General features: G+C 38.0%; 1 protein-coding gene and 1 pseudogene across 9 annotated transcripts; one reads left to right on the forward strand and one right to left on the reverse strand.

The window, feature by feature from the left end:
- Window positions 1-318: 318 nt before the first annotated feature.
- LOC121240809 lies at window positions 319-13,929 on the forward strand (annotated as a pseudogene).
- A 1,233-nt stretch (window positions 13,930-15,162) lies between these two features.
- LOC121240984 (beta-glucosidase 12-like) lies at window positions 15,163-22,659 on the reverse strand. 9 transcript variants are annotated; one of them, XM_041138504.1, is made up of 15 exons: window positions 22,473-22,659; window positions 22,279-22,340; window positions 20,426-20,547; window positions 19,876-19,934; window positions 19,598-19,673; window positions 19,357-19,434; window positions 19,178-19,265; window positions 18,369-18,624; window positions 17,974-18,089; window positions 16,470-16,521; window positions 16,304-16,369; window positions 15,892-15,994; window positions 15,673-15,781; window positions 15,339-15,598; window positions 15,163-15,286 (listed from the first exon to the last, which is right to left on the reverse strand). In XM_041138504.1, exons 1-14 carry the CDS (start codon window positions 22,623-22,625, stop codon window positions 15,430-15,432), a joined length of 1,509 nt encoding a protein of 502 aa, XP_040994438.1. In that variant the 5' UTR covers window positions 22,626-22,659; the 3' UTR covers window positions 15,163-15,286; window positions 15,339-15,429. The 9 variants fall into 9 exon arrangements, with proteins under 9 accessions (XP_040994438.1, XP_040994437.1, XP_040994435.1 ...); XM_041138503.1 differs by having other exon boundaries at window positions 15,892-16,000; XM_041138501.1 differs by adding an exon at window positions 16,190-16,221 and having other exon boundaries at window positions 16,304-16,521; window positions 22,473-22,657.
- Window positions 22,660-24,820: the final 2,161 nt, after the last annotated feature.

Consider the following 24,820-nt stretch of genomic DNA (forward strand, 5'->3'; position numbering starts at 1 on the left):
GTTGGGAGGGAGCCAAGGCAAGACGATCCAACAAATCACGGAAGGGAGAAAGGCAGCCTCAAGCCACACGTGAACATGCTAGGAAATAAAGCAACTCTAGAGGAGTGACCCTCAACGTCGATGACCCCTCGTGTGGGCCAGGGACCTCGAAGACTACCGTACTGAGGACATGGAAGGTTAAGGCTAGAGATGCCAACGTCGCAGCTTGGATGCTCGAATGCCAGGTGTTGCCCAAGTAAGACTGCCCTGTAGCGCTAACTTTTGGTACGTCAGACTCACCAGGAACCTTGGGCTAAGCAATCTTCTCAGGAGTCATTGATGGGAAAGAAGAAGGTAATGAAGGGAGAAGAGAGAAGTCTAAGGAAGAAGGATGGGAAGTTAGAAGAAAGAAAGGCAAAAAGGGGAAGGTACCATGAAAGAAGATAAAACAACTGCGCAATCGCACTTATAAAGGCAGGAGGCAACAGGTAATCTTCCATGCCACGTGGCAAACAAAAAGGGTGCGGCCCAAGTAATGGGTTTGAGAGGATCAATTAAGGAAATGAGGTAAGAAGGCCCAGTCCAACACAAACAAGCCCATTGGCCTAGCCCATACAAAGGCTGGCGGAACCAACATTCAAGAGGTCTAGACCTAAAGGGGAATGCCCCCTGATGCGACCTCCATGTAGGAGTAGACGACATGAGGGATGGGACTTGCCACCCTGGAGCTCCCTTAAACGACGTCAGGCTCATGAGTACATGCCCAAGTGGGCAAGCAGGAAGTAAGGAGAGCCATTGATCCTCTGATAGGAGGACATTGACGGGCTACCAAGGACGCCTTCAGAATAAAGCAAATGGGGAAACCATGCCGCATTAATGGCACCACTACCAAGCTACACGCCACATTAATGACACCGTCACATAGGCCATACCACATTAAAGGACTCTAACAAAGCAAACAGTCGAAAGGACATCGGCACTATAGGGGCAAGCACGATTTGTCCCCCTTAGACTCCTAGTATAAATAACAGCCCCTAGGTACGAGAAAAGGCTCTCTGAACTCTCTCTCAATTATCTACAAACTTTTAAAGGAAGACACTAACTTAAGCATTAGAGACTCCCAAACCTCACCAGGTCCACCCTCTCCCAATCTTCTTCTTCATTTGTGTAGGTCTAAGCCCATAAGACCCGAGTTGTTGGAACCTGGTCTAAAGGCATATGAAACACAGCATTAACAACCCGTTTCATCCTCATGGTTCGATGGTAAGGTTTCTTTCCTAACACTCTCTGTTTCAACGATTCTTTTTTGCCTTTTTATTTTTTTTAGAAAACTCGCTAATTAAAATAGAGTATTGATTTTTTATGAGGTATTCATGTTAAGATTGTGCTTAATTTAATTAATAGTATGGAGTGCTTGTAGACTTTATCAAGTCACACCAATTAAGAGGTGCTAGAGCATTGTCTATATCGTGTTCAAAATAAAATAACTTTATTTACAAATCAATTTATTAACACATTAAATATACAATTTTTTTTTAAAAAAAAATAGGGAGGACGGAACCTCCAAAACTTTATTAACTCTTACTTATGGCAGAAGAAAACTTTCAAATAAACAACCCAATCCACCTTAACAAATAAACCAACCTCACGCAACATGATCCAAGAAACGCCAATCCACCCTATCATATGCCTTACTCATATAAATTTTCAGCATAATATTACCCACCCCTAGCCTTCTAATGCAACATCTTTGTCATCTCTTGAGTAAGAGAAATATTCTCAAATATATTTTTACCCTTCACAAAAGCTCCCTGTTTAGGCGAAATAATATTTCTAAGCAGCAAAGATAGTCTGCATACCAAAAGTTTGGAAAATACCATATAAATAACATTGCAAAGACTTATCAGCCGGAAATTGTCAAAACTTTGTGGATTCTTCACCTTTGGAATAAGAACAATGAACGAGGATGAATAAAATCTAGGAAGATCATTAACTTTAAAGAACTCCTTCACTGTCTCCATCACGTCATCTTTAACAATATGCCAACTAGCCAAATAAAAAACTGACCCAAAACCATCCACCCTCGGCTATTGTCCACCACAATAGAAGACAGGGCCACATGCACTTCCTTCTCTGAAGGCTCCGCCCTCAAACTCCTAACCTCACTATCCGGAACAACATGTTGAAATAAATGACCTAGATTTGGCAATGAACTCATCCCTTCTTGAGAAACCCCTAAAAATACCGCACAGCCTCGTCATGCACCCTTTCCGGAGAATCCAGTTCCGAGCCATCAGATAATCTCATGTCTTTCACACATGAACTCATTCTCTGTTGCGCAATAATAACATGAAAAAATTTGGTGTTCTGGTCACCCTCGAACAATCATTTCTTCTTTTTTTGTTGCGCCAATCTCGTTTCTTCCCTTTTTACCCAAATTTCAAGCTCTGCCTTGGTAGCCAATAAGTCCTCCTCCACGGCCTCATAAAAGCTAGCTTGCAATACTGCCTCCAAGAGCTCTAAACACTCCTCCAACTCCTGAATATTCCCATCTACTCAATAGAAAACTTCCTTGTTCCAGGTGCACAGCTTATGCTTTAACCTCTTCAGTTTACCGGCCAATCTAAATAAACCACTGCTGCACTCAATCGGCTTCCTCCACGAGCTTTCTACCACTTTCAAAAAATCCACATGCGAAGTTCACATACTCTGAAAATGAAATGGAGCCGGCCCATATCTCACCAGACCGGTGAATGATCCGATGTTCTCCTACTTAACAGCTAAGCATCACCGAACTTAGAAACAAACACATTATTCACTAGCACTCGATCTAGTTTAGCCCAACTTTTGGCCATATCTTGCTAACCATTACTCCATGACAACTGCCTCCCTTCCAATCTCAAATCAACAAGCCCACACCTATCAATGCAATCAGTAAAATCCTCCATAGCAGTAAGAGGCCTTGGTCTTCCACCTACACATTCCTCATTCAACCAGATAATATTAAAATCCCCAATCACCACCCATGAAACACCCACATTCGAAATACCACACAAACGTCCCCATAGCTCCCTGCTTTCAATCTGGGAATATTTTGCATAAACAAAAGTCCCTAACAACGAACCACCATTATTCGAGAAAAGTCTAGTCAAAAACTGATTAGCAACCCCAACAATATCCATCTCAACATTCTCTTTCCAACACACCTATATTTTACTGCCAACCTCCATATTAGAACTAAACTTTGAAAAATTAAGACTAAGAGCCCATGTCTGCTTCTTTTCTACAGCTTGAAACGGCTTTGAGACCACCAAAATAGAAACATCATATTTATGAACCAACTTCCTCAACCTCATTTTCGACGTCCCCAAGCCCCTAATATTCCACACCACTATTTTGTCTATCATAAATTCAATTTTTTAGATTGGGCTTTCGCTCTGCGAGACTTCATCACCATTGAATCTTTAGCACCCCCCAACCCCGAATCACACAACAGCTTTTGAGAGCCAAGATCCGAACGGTAATCCTTTTGAGAATCAGATACAACATCACTATCCCCTTCTGATAAAACCTCAAACCTATTAAAACCTTCAACTCCCTCAGCTGGCCTATCATTAACACACTCCTCCTCCAATACTGGCATCTGTCCTTCCCCCACCTTCCATTACCACACACTGCACCTCCAAATCTTGCAAAGAACCCCTAACCTTCACCACACACCTATCGCTCCCCCACCAGTGCACCCACCTTTATAACCTCCCCCACCCCAACGTCCTCCCCTTCCTGAGCCTTCTCAACCGCTCCCCTCTCTACCTCATTCTCACTAATTTTCACTAGCCCATCCAGTTTATCTACTACTGGGTTTCCCAGTATCTCCCTTTGCTTATCCTTTAACTTCAATTGAGTCCCAACAACGTCAACATGCATCACTAAGCTTTGCTGATTTTCTTCACGACCAACTTCCTTCCAAACTTTTTCCTCTCATTCCTTTCTTGACACCCTCGACCCCTCATTCCTTAACAATTTTGTCTTAGCCCTATCACCAGACCTAAATACCACCACTGTATGACCCTGACGAAAATACTTGTTGCAATAAAAACTTCTCTTCTCATAAATTGCTTCCTGCCACAAATGGTTCTTTTGTCCTATCACCAGTGGAAAACCAGAAATTGACTCATCTTGAAGATCAACCTCCACGCACAACCTCGCCCCCGTGGCCTTCGTTCTATACACCGTAGCATTATTCGTGCCTAGAAACTTGCCAAACCGAGATGCGAGAATTTGCAATCAATCCAACCTGTACAGATGCAATGGCAACCCTAGCAAAAAAATCCATTGTGATGCAATGGACATCTCCTTCTACACATCAAAATCCACAGACCAATTAAACAACTGAAATTGGCACCCTGCCACCACCCTACCATCTCTCGCCCATGCATGCAGATAGTCCTCTCATTAGCCAGATGAAGCAACACATGGAATTCATCCATAAAGCTAATCATCAAGACCTCAGAGAAACCCCAGGTCTTAATTATCTGTAGCCGCAACACATCAATCGACGACCTCGACGATAGAAACTTCAACCCTAAAGCGTATTTGAGATCTTCCGCCACCCTATACATCTCAACAACAAAAAACACAAAACCCAACTCTCCATTAATATGTTCTGGTTTCCTCAGAGGTAGCATAAACTCGGCTATAGGCAAAGGCCTTTGAAGCGCTTGAACAAACGTCGGTCGATCACCCCCTAATCCATTCACCATGTAAGTCGCCTCATTCTCAACCCTCTCTTCAATGTTTTCACCCATTGAGACTCCAACACCATCCTTTAGAGAACCTTTGACAAAACCCATCCCAATCCCATCGGTAACGTTGGCCACCAGAGGGCCTCCCAGCGTGGGCATAGACCGTACCCTAGCACATGCGAAAAAACTCACACAAACCCTAGTTGAGGAAAAAATAACACCCTGCCATGTCAGCACCAATTGCAATAGACACATCTATCAATCTCCCACATTAAATATATTGTTAATGTAATAAATTGTATGGTTCATGTACACTATTCTTCTTAACTAAAGATGGCACCTTGGGGCTGCTGGCGATTGAACTGACTCGGTCACCTATGGATGGAAAGTCGCAGCGAAAGCAAGCTTATGCACCTTATTGGCATTCAACAGAAGTTTGGCTATGGAGGATTGCCAAAAATCATGTCCTTGCCCATGACTTTGGCTATCAACAGCTCGTTAGTAACTAGTATATGTTATAAACTAATTATTTGCCATGGTTTTCCTCCAAAACTCAATTTGATTTATATTAATGAGGGAAATGATTTGACTGATCTCTTTTACTGGCTAAGAACTCATTGTGTAACAATGACTAGTGTAATTATGACAAATAGGCAACTACGCATGATGAATCCAATCTACAGAATGTTGCACCCTCATTTTCATTACACAATGGAGATCAATGCTTTGACTCGAGAATCACTTATCAATGCAGGTGGCTCCATTGAGTTTGCATTCACAACTGGCAAATATTCCATGGAAATTTGCTTTGACGCCTATGATCTCCGACGGCAGTTCGACCAGGAGTCACTTCTTGTTGACCTAGTTAGTAGGTAGCTAGTTTCCAATTAACCAATCTTTTAGATTTAAAAAAAAATTCAAATAAAAGAGTTTTCCTCCAAACCGCTTCTCCAACCCATTTAAAATTTTTCATTTGTCCTTTGAGCATTCATGCAAAGAAAAACATATTTTCTTAATGAAGGGAAACATGACATCATATACAGTTTTTAAATTTAGACTTTTAAAAAGGCATATGCATATAAATTGTCATATGTTCTAAGAACACTTGTCATTTTTATAGATGGGATTATAGGAAACTTTTTTCAAACTAGTTTGGAGGAAAATGCTAGCCTAAATCAAATCCTATTATACTAGTAGAAGATGAGTAATCCACATGATCAACTATAAGTAGAAGTACACTAACAAACAGATAACTTGTTGGATAGGTTGTATAGTTGATAAGCGGTTTTTCTCTCTAGGTGATAGGTGATAGGCGAGCTAGGGTTTTACGTGAGTTTTTGCATGGCAGCCGCAGGGGCCCTTGGTGGTCCTATGCCTGTGGCCAAATTGAGATCCTTTGCAGACCTTGTGTCTGCTACTCCTCAGCAGATTCCAGAGGTCCCGTTGGTCATGAGGGCTCCTAAAGTGATGGACGGAGAGGTGTATTTTCAATTTTCGAGTGAGGAAATTCAGAAGTCTATAGAGCCATTTAGGTTTTCGTTGGTATTGAAGTTCTTGCATCAACGTCCTTTCCAGATCTTATTCGAATGTTTATCAAGAATAGATGGAGACTGGCTGGGTGGCAGTTGTTTCTTCCATGAGAAAGCACCGTAATGTATTTTTCCATCTTACGATGGAGGAGGATTTCAATAAAGCATTCTCGGGAGAGGTATATGACATTGATGGTGTTCAATATAGGCCGTTTCACTGGACCCCAAGTTTGGATGAGGAGGAGGAACCTTCAATTGTTCCAGTTTGGTTTTTTTCTTCCTGGTTTGGCCCCTAATTTTTACCAGTCTTCAATTTTGCGCATACTTACGGCACCAATTGGTAGATTTATTCGTAGTGATAACTCAACGAGATGTGCAAAGCGAACAGATGGTGTGAGGGTTTGTTTGGAGTTGGATACCGCGAAGAAACCTCTAATGTCTTTCTGGATTGGTGTTCTGGCAAGTCCTTCAAGTCGTCTACAGGAGGTCATTTATGAAACTCTCCTAGCTTTTTGTATCCATTGCAAAAGGCAGGGCATAATGATAAGACTTGTAAGAAGGAGAAACTGTGAAAGGAAAAGGACAAGGCAGTTGTGAGATAGGAATACAGGGTGGTGCAGAAGGTTGATAATGTGCAGTCTGGTTCTAAAGAAGATGAAGAGAAGAATACTGAGGTGTTGGTTTTGGAAAATTCAGAATCAATGGATCCGATCAGGGTTGAAGAAGTACATGTGGTGGCACCAAAAGGAATAGATAATGAGGAAGGTGGGACTGTTGTGAAGACACTGAATCAAATGCTTGTGTTAGAGCTTTGGGAGAAGGAGTCTAAGAAAGGCAAATAGGTTGAAGAAGCAGAGCATGGTAATACTAATTTGCTAAAGTTGTCAATGGCCGAGGAGTTGTGTGATATGAATGAAGAGATAGTGACGAGGCTTAATGGGGATCAGATAGTTCTAGTGAGGAATTAGGAGGAGTCAAGTGGACATAAAGAGGGCTCTATTTTTGTAGGGGAGGAAGAACAGTCGGTCAGCCTATCACATGGTGAAAAACGAGTTGAAACCTTGATTTCTGGATTTTATGGATGCATGAGGTAAGAGTTAGTGTTCAGACAATGAGTAATCAACATATTACTGTCATGGTTTCTAATGGTTTGATAGAGTTCAAGGTTTCTTTGGTCTATGCAAAATGTAATTACGAGCTGAAAAGGTATCTTTAGGCAGATTTGGAGAGGGATAGGATCTCAAGCATTCCCTGGCTAGTCATAGGGGACTTCAATATTATAGCTAATGATATTGAAAAAGAGAGGTGGAAGACCTCGTTCCATGGTGGCTATGGCAGATTTTAATTCTTGGATACATTCTTGTGGATTGATTGAGATGAAGTTCTTGGGTAAGAGTTTTTCTTGGTGTAATGGTCAGCATGGGCATGGTTGGACTGCATGTTGATGGATCATAATTTTTTGAATTGCTTCCCGGAATCTTCTATGCATTATTTATCTTGTTCTACGTCTGATCATGCACCAATGGTAATTTCATTATCAAGCAATGTTGCTTCGTATGGTCCATCTCCTTTCCATTTTCAATAAATGTGGGTGGATCATCTTGATTTTAACAATTGTGTTAAGGACTCGTGGGAGCAAGTGGTGTTTGGAATGGGGTTTACGAAACTTGCCTCAAAACTGAAACGATTGAAGTTGAGGCTTAAAGGTTGGAATAAATCGATTTTCGGATGGACTCATCATCATATCCAGGAGTTGGAACATTGAATAGAAGAATTAGAATTATAACACCCCATTACTGTAGGATAGAGGTATTACTAACCTTGACTTAGCTCGTGACGTAGGGTAGACAAACATCACATTTTCATATACAATTAGAACATTTACAGTACACATGCAACTATATAATCATACTAATTACCTCTTAGCGTTGCTTCCACAATCTCACGTCATATCTCGTGACCTATACGAGGCATTAATTGTCACTAACTTTCTTAGAAAGACGTGTCGTAGCATTTTAAATACTTAAAATCATATTTAGAGATAATTTAATTACACTAAGATTAATACATAATAATATTATTCAAAACCACAACATATTCCTTAACTTCTATGTAAAAATAGAACTTAATAATTTTATAAAAATCTAGTTAAAAGACAATGGGAATATTAACTAAATAATAGGATCAAAAATAGTTTAAAAGGATACTTTAAAATTATGCTTTAAAATCCTTTAAATACTTTCTATAAAAATATGTCTATGACTAATATATTTATTTAAGTAGATAAAACCCATGTAAAAGTAATGTTTTTCTAAAAATATAACCAGCCCAATAAAATCACTAAAACAATTGCTAGAAGATAAAATCAAACCCATTTAAAACACAAGTCCATTTAAAGTAAGACCAACACTCTCTGTCTTAAGAAGGCACTTGACTGTATGGGCTTAGGGCCCAAGGGCCCATTTCGAATAAAAAGGTGGCTAACCTCCTGGAAAATACACGGGACTAATAACAGATGAAAAGGGAATGGTCGATGCTCATCGAGAGAGGGATAAGGACCACTGTGATGGCAGATCTGGGTGTTTGAGGGTCGCTGGCAACGTAGTAGTAGCTCCTCTAGTTAGGGTGGTGCGACGTAGAGATAGAGTTAGAGAGATGGAACTGAAACTTAATTACTAAGAGGGAGGGAGGGTGAGTGCGACAGTAGTGGCTTACCTGAGGGAGTGGGTGCGACAGGACTTGGCTGGTCTGCGATTTCTATGGCCGCCGAGAGGTTTTCCGATGTTTCTTGATGTGGTTGACGGTGTCTGGGAAAATTGCAGAGGCTGTTTTATTTACTGTGGGGAGGAAAACAAAGATGCAGAGGACTTATGGGTCATGCACGCAGTGGAGGAAGGAAGGCTCACTGTCAGCGTGCTCAGTGGTGGTTTCCGGTGAGGTAGGTGTCTCAGTTGGAGGGTTTTCTCTGTCTGTCAAGGCTACTATGGTGGCTAGTGTGTAAACTTTCATGGTTTTTGCTGAGGGATCTCGTGGATTTTATAGAGAGGGAAAATGGAGGATTTATGGTAGGATTTGTTTTGATGTGAGTTGGTCTCCCATTAGGAAACTTAATTCAACTAGGAGATAAACACTGTGGCTTACAGTGAAGATAGTGGAAGAAACTCACTTACATTGAGACTTACGGGTGAAGATAGTGGAATAAACTCACTCAAGTAAAGTCACTATTTTACAACAGATCTTAAAATTAGTAAAAATTAAAATCACACTTTTGGGGTCTGATGTTACAAGAATCTAGGTTGTAGGGGCAAGTTGATGATGATACTGAACATGATCTATTTGCTTCTAAGATAGAGCTTGATACATGGGGGAAAAAAAAGAAGAGTATCGGCTATCTCAATGTGCTAAGGTTCGGTGGTTGGAGCAAGGGGATAAAAACTCACGATTTTTTCATACTGTACTCAAAAGGCGGAAACAGACTCAGGTGTTAGAAATGAAGCTTCATAATTGGGTTGTATTAAATCCTCTTCAAGAGGCTCATGATGGTGTGGTTTCTTATTTTTCAAAATTCTTGGGGCAGTATTCTAGTTGGAATATCCAGAGCTGGAAGGGTTGATTGATTCGGTCATATCAGAGGAGGATAATTTCCGTTTGTGAGGAGTTCCTTCTGTGGATGAAGTCAAACAAGCAGTTTTTAGCATTCATATTAAGAGAGTTCGGGACCGGATGGATTGGGATCCGGGTTTTATAGAGCATGTTGGGACATTGTTTATCAGGATGTGGTGGAAGAGGTAAGAGAGTTCTTTAGCGGTATTCCTCTTCCAAGGTTTTTCATGGCTTCGTTTGTAGTGTTATTCCTAAGGTTCTGCGGCCTTCAGGTTTTGATAAATTTCGGCCCATAAGTTTATTCTCAGTTTTTTATAAAATCTGCACCAAGGTTTTAGTTAATCAACTGGCTCATTTGCTTCCTTCTATGATTTCCATGGAGCAAAGTGCTTTTATTTTGGGAATAAGCTTTTTTGATAATACCAATTTAACACAAGAAATGGTTTCTTCCATTAATAAAAAGATGATGGGTGGTATTGTTATTTTCAAAATTGATATGGTCAAGGCTTATGATAGGGTGAAATGAGATTTTCTTTTGCATGTTTTGGAGATGTTTGGGTTCTCTTGTGGAGTGTGTGGTCTTATAAGAAATTGCATTTTCTCGCCATGGTATTCTATTATGATGCATAGGATTGCACGTGATTTTTTCCAGGGTGGTAAAGGGTTGAGACAGTGTGACCCTCTCTCGCCTTACCTTTTCATTGATATGGAAGAAGTTTTATCCCAATTATTAAAGAAGAATTTCATAAGTGGAAAGATTGGAAATTTCTCACATCCATGAGGTACGCCTTTTATTTCACACCTTTTTTATACAGATGATGTTGTCATATTTGCAAATGGTAGTAAGAAGTATGTTAGGGGTTTGATGAAAGTAATTGAGACATATGAGAAGTGGGCTGGGTAGTGTGTAAACAAGGAAAAAACAGCGGTGTATTTTGCCAAGCAATTTTCACCTAGGCAGAAGCGAGAACTTCTCCGTCTCACCAGTTTTGCAAAAGGTTCCTTTCCTTTTACATACCTTGGTGTTCCCATTGTGTCGGGAAAGTTATTAAGAAGACATTTGGATCCTCTAATTACTCGGGTAAGGGAAAAAATTGGCGAATGGAAAATGAAATATTTATCTAGTGGGGGTAAAATGGTTCTTCTTAAACATGACTTGGAAAGTTTACCAATTCATTTAATTTATATTCTTCAGCTTCCTAAATCGGTTTTGAAAACAATTAATCACATGTTTAGCTCCTTTTTCTGGGGCAAGAAGAATGGAAAGGAAAAAAAGAAATGGTTTTCATGGGGGAAAATGCGTAAACCGATAAAGGAAAATGGCATTGATCTTTGGAATTTTGAAGATGTTCAAGTCTCTCTTCATGCGAAATTTGCTTGAAAGCTTTTGACAGGTGATGATTTATGGAGTTGATTTTTTATGCGAAGTATATTGGTGATAAACATATCTCTTTGACTGATCCGAAAAAGGGCACACGGTTTTTGCGCATGGTTGTCACTTGCATCCCTACAGTTTTACAAAACTCAAAATGGAAGGTCCGGGACGAGAGCTTATTTTTTTGGTTTGATAACTGGATGGATGAGAGTCCTCTTGCGAATGTGAATCAGGTGGTTGAGGAACCAAAGCTGAAATATGTGAATTGAAGGTGGAGAATGGTTGGGATGTTAATGAGTTGGAAAGGTTGGTTGGTATTGAGAGGACAGATGAAATATGTAGTTTCTTAGGATCCCATAAATCTGGATAGGAAACTTTACTATGTACAAAAAATAATGATGGGCGGTTCTCAATGAAGAGTGTCTGGGAGTGTGTTCGTGTTTGTGCTTCAGAAGTGTGTTGGGCATATTGGGTTTGGCATGCTTGCTTGCCAAAAAGATATCTATTTTCATTTAGAAAGCAATGAATAATTATTGAAGTGTTGATGAGAGGCTGATAAGGGTGGGTATTCCTATTCCTTCTAAATGTGATTGTTGTGCTAGAGGGAGTTTGGAAGACTTGAATCATGTATTAGTGGCAGGGGATATTGTGTTGGTGGTTTGGAGATCATTTTCTACCATTTTGGGTGTTCCTTATGACCCGAATAGATCATGGTTTGACATTGTTGTGTTGTGGTTCAGGAGAGCTTCAAGATCATCGAAAACGAGAAGCATCCTGAGAACAATTCCGTGCATCATTTCATGGAGGTTGTGGCAATGTAGATGCAAGGCGCGGATGGAAGGGAATTTGATTTCTGTTGAAATAGCATGCAGGTTGGTCCGAGTAACGTTGGGTAAATTGCAGAACATGAATTCAAAGTTTCAGACGATTTCGTATGCTGATGAAGTTCATCTCCAAGAATTAAACTTCCCTGTGGTTCCTGTAAAAAGGCAACAAATGTGGCTTGTTACTTGGTTGAAACCAGTGGCTGGAAGATTCAAATTGAATACAGATGGAAGTAGTGTTGGAAATCTTGACGCTTTGGTTGCAGGCGGTGTTATACGGAACTCACATAGGGACATTTGTCTGGCTTTTTCGAGGCACCTTTGAAGAGGGTCAAATAATTGTGCTGAGTTGCATGCAATGGTCATTGGGTTGCAGTATTGTCATGAGCTGGGTATACAACATGTCAATGTGGAATTAGATTCTTTAGTATGTGTTAATTGGGTTCATCAGCAAATGTGTGGTGTGTGTTACTTAGAAGATTTTTGGAAAGAGCTTATGGACATTATTCATAATGGTGATTTTCTTGTGCAACATATATATAAAGAAGGTAATGCTTCGGCAGATTAATTGGCAAAATTTGGGGAGCATGGTGTTACGTGCATTTGGAGATCTTTATTGCAGGTTCCACTTATTTTAGAGGTTTGGTTAGTACAGATAAATTGGTTTTACCTTATTTGCATATTTGTTAATGTAAGTAGCTTGGGAGTTGATAGTTTCATGTTTCATTTTGGTTGTGGGTGGAAATAAGGTTATTTATTATTATTGGATTGTCACGTAAACAAGGTATTCCTCCATCAAAAGTGAGGGCTTATCAATAAAGCCTATGAGCATATTTTTTTAAAAAAAATAAAAACAAAAAACTTGTTGTTTTGCAACTTATTGGCAATCAAGTGGCATTATTATAGCTTTTCATTAATGTGTATAATCTAATTTCCATATATCAAATTTTAAGATCGATCGACTCTTTCGTAATTGTGTACATAGGGGAATGTCTTGGACTAAGGCTAACAATCAAAGACTACCCTTACGGCAATGATGGTCTCATCCTTTGGGATGCCATCAAACAATGGGTCAAAAACTATGTCAACCACTACTACCCTGACCCTAGCCTTGTGGAGTCTGATGAAGAGCTCCAATCACGGTGGACGGAAATTCAAACGGTTGGCCACCCAGACAAAAAGGACAAACCATGGTGGCTGATTCTCAAAACCCAAAAAGACCTAATCAACATCCTCACAACGGTCACTTGCGTGACTTCCGGCCGCCATGCCATCGCCAACTTCGGTTAATATGCTAACGGGAGCTAATTCTCAAATCAGCCAACCATTGCTAAAACCAACTTACCCACAGAAGACCCAATTGAAGAAGAATGGAAAAAGTTCATGAAAAAGCCTGAACATGCACTTTGCTACCCGTCACAACTTTAAGCAACAAGAGTAATGGTTGTTTTGGACATATTGTCTAATCATTCACCCGACGAGGAATATCTTGGGGAGAATAGTGAGCCATTGTGGGCTGAAGATCCGTTCATAAAGGAAGCATTTGAGAGGTTTCATGGAGATTGAGGGAACTTGAATGGATAATTGATGAAAGGAATGCAAGCAGTAGTTTGAAGAATAGAATAGGAGCTAGGGTTGTGCCGTATGAGCTTTTGAAGCCATTTTCCACCCTCGACGTAACTGGAAAAGGAGTTCTATATAGCATTTCCATCTAATCAATTCGAAGAGACTATACATTTCAAACTTAGTGGTTTTGAATAATTCCTAATAATAGCATGTGTAGTTAAGAAATTAACATGATTCCCTTGTTAGGATAAGAAAAAAATTTGACAATCTTTTTAAAAAGTTTTTAGTATATATATTTTTTTGAATTATTCTATTCTCAAATCGATGGGTAGAGCACACCATCCACGTCACTTAAATTGTAAGATTTGATTTGAAAAATTTAAGGTTTAGAAATGTTCTTCCAATCAAATTGTCAAATAAGCATTTTACTAAGTATGCTTTGCACACCAGCTTCAAAATATAAATTTTCTATTTTTTTTAACTATATTTCATAGAAGTAGATAGGAAATATATAAGTTGTTTGGATAAAGGTTTTTATAGGTTTGTTTATTGATTTGCGTAAGTAGGTAGATTTTAAAAGCTATTTGAATATAATTCTACCCCCCGCCCACTCTAATAGTGCACATCACCCACAAGGCCTAGAAACTATTCCTAGGCCCAAAAGTGACTAAAAACACATTCTGAACTCAAATTATAAATTTAAGGGTTTTACTACACATCATCCTACTTACACTTTACATGTTTTATTTTTATTTTTTGTCTTATTTTTATTAAACTAATTGAGTTCTTCTACTCATCGTCCTATACTACATACTTGCTAAGGGAAAAAAAAATAAGAAGATAAAAAATTATGTGTGGTGTACTATTGTATATGAATGATGAGTAGAATTATTCTAAATTTAAATTTGAAAATATGACCATAAATTTGTTAGTGCATATTATATGTAAGTTAATGTAATTTAATGTAAAATTTATATAAGAGGTCAAGAAAATACAAGAATCTCACTTAAACAATATAAGAAATCACTTACCCAGCTTGTCCCATCATGCGGGAGTGGGGTAGTGGCATACGGGCCCACTACCCACCCATACTTTCATGTCTACTTTTTAGACTTGGTGAAAAGTATTTTTTACATAACTTTAGGCAAATCCTTAGGTTAATAAAAGTTTTTTTTTTTTGTAAGTCAAAAAATATTTGAGATTATGTTTCTATAGACCATACCTTAAACGCGTCAATAATAATGTAAGCATGATATGCACTCGATCAAATTCAGAAGAAAATCTTATAAATAGCTAGCAAGTTTTTTTCATTTTATTTTTATGGTAACATAACTTAACCTGGGCGCAAATAATTGAGAAATTCCAAGGAGTTTTGCCATTCTCAGCCATGTAAATAAGTGGATTAAACATGCACTTTTTCAAACATGCATGGAACCTTTTAGCTGGAGAAAGAGATCTTGTATTCCTCCCCAATAGATCACATGGAGCCAAAAATGAGTGGGTCATTCTCCACTATATGAATCAAGCCAAGAAATCATTTAAACGATAAAGGATGTGAGGATTGGCTCCATCAATCAATCCGAGCAATGAAGCAAAAGACAAATTACAGATAATTCGAACAGTAGAGACAGAAGTTGAGAAGAAAAAGAACTTCAACAAATATGAGGACTGAGAGCTGGTAAAAATTACCCTCGAATTCTGTACCAATTTATATTGATATATGGAGCGAGTCTTGCAATATTTATTCCTACGACGTATAATTATACCATTATTTTCAAACTTAATCATATGGACATCATATCTGTAATCTATTTCTTGAGGAAATTCGTGAACCAATGCGCTGAAAGTTTTGGGTGTCTTTTACATCCATCCTTGTAGTCTACATAGTTGATGCCAAACCGAACAGTGTAACCTGAATTCCATTCAAAGTTGTCCAACAAGGACCATGCAAAGTATCCCTTAACATTTACACCATCCCTATTCAAAACAAAAAGTTAATGAGCCAAAGTCAGCTAGATTTGAGAGAGAGAGAACTATTATTAAGCACTTACCTGATAGCCTTCTGAAGATACCAAAGATGACTACAATAGTATTCAATTCTTTGGTTGTCCACAAGAGCCTCCTCTAGTGACAAGGTGGCATTATTGAACTCATCAATTCCTAGAAGTCATAGTGCATTTAGCTTCTAATGGACATGTAATAACTACAACTTCTTTCAAATTTCAGAGTGTCATAAGAAGATAACTCGAGATTTGAGACAAAGTAATTACCATTCTCAGTGATGTAAATTAGTGGATTATGGTACTTCTGCTTTATGTAGAGCAAAAGATCTCGAATTCCTCTTGGATATAGATGAAGCCATTCTGAAGCTGCCTGCAACTTATAGAAAACAGAGGTTAACACCGAATAACCCTTTCCATTTGTGCTTGTTTGTAAAGTGAGTCAGCCCAAAGGTCTTGCTTCGATAATGCTGAGGATATTTCTATATGGAAAAAGAATAAAGAAATTGATATATTTTGGTACATGATTGTTTCAAAATTCAAAAATTTTGACATATATAGAACACACCTGTGGACCAATGGGGATTCCATTGTGCTCAGCTGCCATGCACAGCAAAGACATGTTATCGTTAATATTGGAACATAAACCAACGTAATCATTACATGTTGAGTTTTCACTTACTTGAAAGATTAGCACGAGAATCCGTAAAGTAGCTTGCATTTCCAGCATTATGTTGAGGTGCATAGGCTGCATAATAAGCAGTATAGTAGTTTAATCCGATAAAGTCAAATGACCTGTTTACGAGCTTAGATTGTTCTTTGGTAAATTTGGGTAATCGGTTTCCAACCAGAGATCGCATGCTATGTGGATAGTCACCATTGATCAAGGGGTCCATTAACCTGCAACAATGCATTGAAATTACAGTTTTCATAACAAATATTCATACATTTACATATGAGGAAAGAATTTCCATGTCATGATAGCTTTAAGTTAATCGAACCTAGTTTTGGGCATTTATTATATATAACCCATGGAAGTTATGGAAATTGCTAGCTTTAGAAAATTTCAGGCAGGTTAAAACTTAAAAACCTTTTTTTTTTTTTTTTTATGAGTAAACCTTAGAAAGCTTTTCTTCCACATACTTCACAATGTCGGTCTGTCATCAAATCCTAAGAGGACAGTTATTGCTTATTTTCATTTTCATTTAGTTGTTTTGGATTTTGTTTAACCTCCTTTGATAGTGGTCTATATGGCATGATCCCTCTCTGTTTACTAATAGGCTGATATAATATGTGTTTTGAGTCAGGTAAGTCAATGTTAAACCAAAAAAAGTCAAGAATAATATAAAAGAGCCCAATGCAAACATCAAGGAGTCAATGCCTTAATACACAAAATAACCAACTCCTCGAATCGAGTAGAGATAAGTAGTCTACTCCCTTAAAATATACACCGAGCCTATGGCCGCTACAAATCTTGACCCTTAATAAACCATGAAACTAATTCCTCTGCAATTAAAAACCTAAATTGTCTTTGCAAGCTCAACCTATGATCATCACAATCGAATGGAAAAGTACGAAAATAGTTGAGCCATCCAAGGATAACTACCGTCTCCTCAAACCCTCCAACCTGCTTGGTGCACAACTCGAGTAACATCAGTAGGCGGTCAGTGACCACGATGCATTCCAAGCTGAAACCTGTAATACTTCACCAACCTTCCTTCAAACTACCAACCCAGCACGCTAGTTTACATGGACGAATCAAGCCGGAAGACATCAATGGTTTGCCTTGCTAGAGCAAGATCTCTAGCTCCCACTAGCATCACTAACACAGAGGGAGGGAAGTGCCAGGTTGAACAATCCACAAGCTTCCTCGCCACTATCACAAAGCTCCAAAGCATTCCAAAATCACATATAGAGGGAAAATCAGCACACACAAAACCACCCACATGGTTGTCACCGACAGTCCCCCGTTGATGTGTTTCCATGTCACTAGACTCACTACCATGAACAACTCCACAACCATAAATAGAGGCAAAGCTTTGCACTTCAGCCAGATCTATAACATGAACCTGACGGTTAGAACCACCATACATAGTAAGTGGAACCAAGAAGCACTGATTTGGACCACCATATCACACCAGCAGCAACAAAGCCAAAGGCACCCATAAGAAAACTCATTGATCTAAAAGGGCCACTCATAGAACATCACCTCCAAGCGGCTATACAATAGCACTATTAAATGCTTGGAGTTAAATGATAAACCCTAGCCCAGGACATGGCATCACAAGACATCTTAGAGCATCCAACCCTGAAATGGTATACATGCAAAAAGAACATTCAAGCAGTACTTACCATCCAATTCTGAAATCAAGAGCCCGTAGCATAGCATTACGATGATGTCTTGCTTTAGAATATGGCACTATCCAGCCTGTCTCGAGCGATATACCTATAGTGCCCTTTTGTCTTTTCTGAACATTTACAGAATTTGGTTGAGTCAACATTCACGTCTGTGGTGAATTTTTCTTTAATTACTCTACCAAAAATATTTCATTTACTCTTAATGAAATACAATTTCAGTTATAGCTAAGTTAGTCCTTACTACAACTAGTACACTATATAATTATTTCTCATCATCTATCTATGATGCATACTCATGATGTTGTATGCATTGCAAAACATGCTTGTACATGTTGGATATTATCTAGGATTTTTTACATGAACATTTTAACTTCATATAAATGTTGAACCTGATACTTTTGCCGGTACGCTTTAACAGCAGCTGCATGGGCATGAAGCTGGTGGTGTATCACCAAATATGGTTCTGTTCCAGAATTTCCTTTGGTGCAATACTGATTTTGCCAATCAGAACATCGCCCTGGCGGTATAGCCCCAGATGCATAACCACCTATGCTGTAGCTCGTTGGCTCATTCAGTGTGATCCAGTGCTTCACCCGATCGCCAAATTCCTTGAAGCAAACCTCGGTATAGTCCCGAAAATCATTCCTTTATTATCAAATGCACGAGTACACAAAAAAAAATCCAATTATTTAAAGCTATGGCCAAAGTGTGAAATTTTTTATAATGAGATGCAAAGCGATATTTGCTTCATTCAGTTATTTGACACTTAAAAATGCTTTATGAGGTTAGTCAGTCTGATAGAGTTCAATCCTGAAAGGGCTGGTGAGGTCCTTATACTAAGGTCAATTCCTATCTTCACAACAGACAGGATCATAATAAGAAAGACAATTTTGAATCTTGTATTGTATAGTCATAGATTGTCATTGGAGTCTCAGTGAAATGATAGTAAAGAAAATAAATTTTGAAAAACCATGGGCAAAATTTCAAGCCTTCAGTAATAGAAATAGTAAACAGCATCCATCATATGGATTCTCACTTTTTTTCTTTTAATTAGGATCATGTTACCAGTGATATGTACAAGTGATCTACTATTGAGACGGATAGAGAATCATAATTTTCTGTGCCACTTACACAATGTGTGGACTTAAGAACCACCTAATCAGACGGATAGAGGATCATAATTTTTTGTGTCACTTACACAATATGTGGACTTAAGAAACCACCATAATCATCTTCCAAGGATTGGGGAAGATCAAAGTGAAAGAGAGTCACAAAGGGCTTTAGACCTGGCATTTAATTATCATGAACTCAAGGGCAGATTAGTAAAAGCTGAAAAAATAGATGATTTACGATGGAATAATTGGATTGAATCATGACCTTTGGCTAGAAGTTCATTGATGAGGTTGTTGTAGTATTTGATTCCTTCCATGTTCACACCCCCACTTAGCCTTCCGTCTGACACAAACATAGAATAAATACTACCAAATGTAATTCCAAACCAAGATAAAAACTTGATGTTGCCCATTTTTATGTGCATTTTTTCTTCTTTTTCCCTTTTTCTTTCCTTCTCATTTTTCTCTGAATTCTTATAACAGGTCAGTTCAAATCATTATCTTACTTGGTAAAACTCGGGACCAAGAGATTGAGAACCTGTATGCATCTAAACCCATTTGCCTCATAATCCCAACGTCTTCCTGTCTCAAAAAAAAATAAAAATGAGAAGGATCATAAATGTTGCAAAATCATCTAGAATTTCCATATCTGATCATCTTTTATATCATGCTAGGCTGAAAAAGAAGAAATTTCAAGTTATCAAAATGGACTTCAATAGATAATATGAACTCCAAGGCTAATATGAGTGACTCTCCTTTTTTCTTTCCATACTGTGCACCATACCTTATAGCGATGGTATTGATCAACAGTTACGTCTCCATTACTGCCATCTTGTATCCTATCTGCAATTTCATCATAGAAATGCATTTAGAATACATTAACGGAGTGTTTTTCTACAATAATTAGGGATATAACTATGAGTCAACTAAAACTAGCAAATATCTCCAACATGATCTAGATAGGTTCATGTACATGAACTTGGGGTTTCAAAATTGGCATGCAAGGTAATTCAGCTAAGGGGATGCAGCCTATCTTATCGGTGGCTGCAGCTAAATTACGAATACCAAAATTGATGCTATCCGCAATTTTTTAACAAACCAAGAGGGAAAATGCACGAACGAGTTCCTAATGTCCTGTATAACAGAGACAATGGACTGATCTAGATATTGAAACTGAAGATATGACCAAGAGTGAGTCCCCTTCCAAAATAATGCTCTTAAAATTGAGCAAAAGTGGGGTCATTGATGAGTATTTTTGCCACTTTTGTGCTCCAGAACCTGAATAGAGCATCTATAAAATAGGTCTTGCTTCTGATTTCAGTGTCAAATTTTACCTTTATGACACCAGTTGGGGAAGGTTCCGAAAGATGAGTCTGACCTTGTGCCTCCTCTTCTTTCCATGCTTTTAAATGCTTGTTGGCCACTGAGTTGATTTTCTCTGATAGAGAAAGGGCATCTACCAGGATATGGTCAAAGATTTTTTTTATTATTAGTTTTGCCCACTAGAACAAATCAAGGCAAAAAGTATGAAAATGAAACAAGTCATTCGACTTGATTTTCAAAGAAGGATTGATGTTAATAATAGGCGGCACCCACTCAGGGATTGTATGGTTTGAAAAAGAACAAATATCAAGAGGTCAGCAAGAATTCCTGCAAATGATTCTAGTAACAGGACCATTGAGGAACAAGTCCACTAATTCCCTCCGCAGCCTTGCAAAGGGGATGGTTAATGCTCTCTGGGTTTAACAACTTGAATATGAACTGCAATAATCTCTTCGATCCCTTTATTTATGTACCAAAAGTAGTAGTATTGGGCTGCATTTTTCAAAGCCTGTTTGGGTGTGGCTAAACAAATTGATATGAGCGGGTAGAATGTTCTTGCAAATCTTCCATAGGAGCAATTCTAATATTTCGTGCAGTTTAAATCACCACAATTAAGCCCATTCAGAATACGAAAATGAAGTACATGGAGAGTATTGATTAGTAGCAAAGAATCGAAATGCAGATTTCACACATGGGGGAGTAGGATTCCAGATATTTCTGGAAGCCATTTGGGATCGAGAATATGGGGTATCCAAGGATCTGTCTAATTATGGTTAGAAGATCAGGAACCAACCTGAAACCAGATACCCTTTGCTAATAAATGTCTGGTACGTAAAATCGCTTTCCAAAACCACCCAGTTGAGATTGAAGTTCTAAACCTCCCAAAAATTTGAATGCTTCATGCTTTTTGCTGACATAACCCAAATCCAAGTTCTATCTGAATGAGCTAAACTTGCCACCCAAGCTTGGCAACCAAAGCAAGATGGTTTTCCAGAGACTTTGGGGAAAAAAACCCCCAAACCACATGCTATAGGAGTATAGAGAGATTCCCAAGCCTTTGCAGTGAAATGACGACAACCATCTGATTTGAAGCCCCAAAATAAAAATTTTAATTTAGGGTCGAAAGCTGAGTACAGGGATCTTCAAGCAGAAAGAACATGGGCTTACTATAAGAGGGAATGGAGGATGCAACTATCCTTATCAAAGTCGCTCTTCCAGCTTGAGAGAGGAATTAGGCATTCCAGGCCAAGATTTTGTTTTTGACTGGAGAGACGGTCTTTGAAAAGCATAAGACTTTGATGTGAGGAGATTAAAAAGAACGCCTACATTTTTAGCTTTAGGAAGGGCGGAGGAAACATTATGGCGTTGGAAGACGGATTGTTTGGAGCAAATTGAAATGTTCCAGCTCAACTGAATAGAGGATTTGCTGAAATTAATGGATTGTTTGCCCGATACCTCCTCCCTATTTAAAAGCCTGATATTAGTTCCAACAATTCGATGATGAAGGCGAATTCTTATTTTCGTACGCCATCTTCCATACCAATGGTGATAGCCATAAAACATTCTCAGCAACCTTTTTTTTTTTTTTTTTTAAACAAAGCGAGACTGAGAAAGGATTCTGGGGTTTTGGAAGCAGTACAATATATGTATGGTTGATCAAACAAACTTCATTCATGATACAACCAAGTTTGAATTCTTCAGTGCTATTCACTCCCGTCACAATTTCGAAAAGAGAGGGATTTTCTTTCCCTTTCTTTCTTCTTTTGAGAATCGATATTTAAATCAATACCATTAATATGTATTCAATTGTAAATCAAAACTTCATATTTGGGGCAGAGAGAGAGAGAGAGAGAGACCTGGATATCTATGGGTGAACGTGTCCCATATAGATGGTCCTCTACCACCGTCTTTTGCTGCACCTTCATACTGTAATTGTAATTCAAAAGAACACACATGGACACACAATAATTACATGCTTTCTTGTCACAAAACTAGAAGCAAAACTCTACTGTGATTCAAAAAATCATACAGGAGTGCAGAAAAATAGAGAAGACAAACCTGGTAGGACGATGATGCCGTCCCAAAAATAAAACCTGGGGGAAAACTGCTCCTGTTGAGTACAGCATGATTATGGTAGTGGCTTGGTGTTGAAGCAATAATGTTAGCGAATGAGTAGAGAAGAACCAAGCGAAGATAACTCTGAAATGCCATCCTCAGTGATTAGTGGCAGTAGCTGGGGCCTTTTTATTATTATTATTATTATTATTATTAAATTTTATAGAAAGACATATTATTCTCTATGTTAAAGAACACTCATAATACATTTTTTATCATATTTTTTAAAATACATCATTAAAATTTATTTTTTCTATTTTATATATTAATTTGTACAATATATCATCTATCAGCTTATCTATTTTTTCTCTATATCATTTAAATATTATTTTTTATACTTTTTAAATATTTTATTTCTACCAATAAATTTACAATATCGGTATATTTTTTATATTTGCAATTTGTTTTTATATACAATATAAAATAATTCAGTCCTATACGCATAAAACAAAAATATATAACCCAAATAAAAATTAAAAATAAAATCAAAATATGAAAAAATTGGTTTAAAAATATTTCTAAGATATTTTTTAGAAGAAAATAAAATATATGTGTTTTAAATGATGAACAATAAAAAGAATTTGCTTACATAATAAAAATCAAAGTAAAAGAAAATGAGAGAGAAAATGAAATATCAATAATAATAAAAAATTTACAGAATAAACAATACCTGCTACATGTAGCGGGTTACTGTAGCTAATTTATTTTATAATTCCTTTTACATAATCTGGTGAAACTTCTTTCTAGAGCAATTCTTCAAATAATTTATATTTTTTGTATAATATAAAAGCCATTGTGAGTGTTGTAGATCCAAAATGTAAAAGCCTTTTCTAAAAATATTGGTCTATTAAAAAGATAAAGTTTTTACACTTTTTACTAGATGGGTATTTTTTATAAAAGACTTACGTAAAATTTATACATTTGATACTCGTAGATATCATTTCTCTATTCTATATAGTGTACTAAAAGTCATGCAATTCTTGTCTGATAATAACCATTAGGAGAACCACTAATTAACACACCCGCCCGAGTTTCGAATAGTTTGCTCTGATGACAGTGGAAACGGTTTCCTCTCAATTCTCTTAACGAGTTCTTTGAGGAGGAAGAGTAGTACCTTCAATTTCGGCTAGAAGGTTTGTAGTGTATTGCTATTTGAACCTTTCTGTTCTCGGTTTGTGTTGATTGGATTACGGAATGGCAGATGAAATTACTTAGAAATGGAAGGAACTTTGTCTTACTGATGTGGAGAATGGTGGTGTAATAGTGGCTGAAAATGATGTTGAACCTACACTTTCTAAAAGAAAATTATGTCTCAGTGAGGAATATTACGGTGGATAAAAGGATTAATAAAGAGGCTTTCAAAGCTACTATACTTAAAGTTTGGAATTTTGTTGATGAGATTAAGATATTTGAAGTGGGGGAAAATTTATTCCTATTTGAGTTCAATTCTGAACATGCTTTGCAACGTGTATGGGAGGGTCAACCTTAGCTCTTTGATCAACAGTTAATTTGCCTGCAATACTTTGATGGTTTTACTACTCCCATTGATCTGGTGTTCAATCATGCATGCTTCTGGGTGCAATTACATAACATGCCTCTTGGCTGTATGAACTATGATGTTGGTGCACTGGTTGGCAAGACAATATGCAATGTTATTCATGTGGATGTGGATGATAGTGGACATGGCTGGGGAAAGTATTTACGGATTCTTGTGGAGATTGACTTATCCAAACCACTAGCACGTGGGACTATGGTGTTCTTGAAGGGGCATCAAGTTTTTGTGTCCTTCCAATATGAAAGATTGTCACGTTTCTGTTTCACATGTGGAATCATTATGCATGGACCTTCTGGGTGTATGGTGCCATCTATTTCTTCCTCATCCTTTACCACCACTAATAAGCAATATGGTTCGTGGCTGAGGGCCACGAATTCTCATGGTGGAGTAGGGAATTTCATTCTTGGAAAGTTAGGACAGCTTCCTTGCATGCAACATGAACAGCAGTTATCTTCTTCTAGTTTCTTAGGGAACTATAATAACAATTATGTGGCAGTTGACAAGGAAAAAGTGACATGAGAGAAGTTTATTTCTCAACCAGGGAATGAGATTGGTTGTTCATCAGAAACCATAAATGCCTTAACTGCAAAAGATGTAACTACCATGCCTGAACTTGTAGTGAATCCCCCACAACCATCTGTTCTAGCAGATAACCCTTCTATTGACTCTGATCCCATTATTGATGGTGAGATGATAGGTGGCTTGTTGAAGACCTCGGTGGATATAGATAAACATG

Source organism: Juglans microcarpa x Juglans regia, chromosome 7S (genome assembly GCF_004785595.1).
Source record: "Juglans microcarpa x Juglans regia isolate MS1-56 chromosome 7S, Jm3101_v1.0, whole genome shotgun sequence".
Taxonomy (NCBI): Eukaryota; Viridiplantae; Streptophyta; class Magnoliopsida; order Fagales; family Juglandaceae; genus Juglans; species Juglans microcarpa x Juglans regia.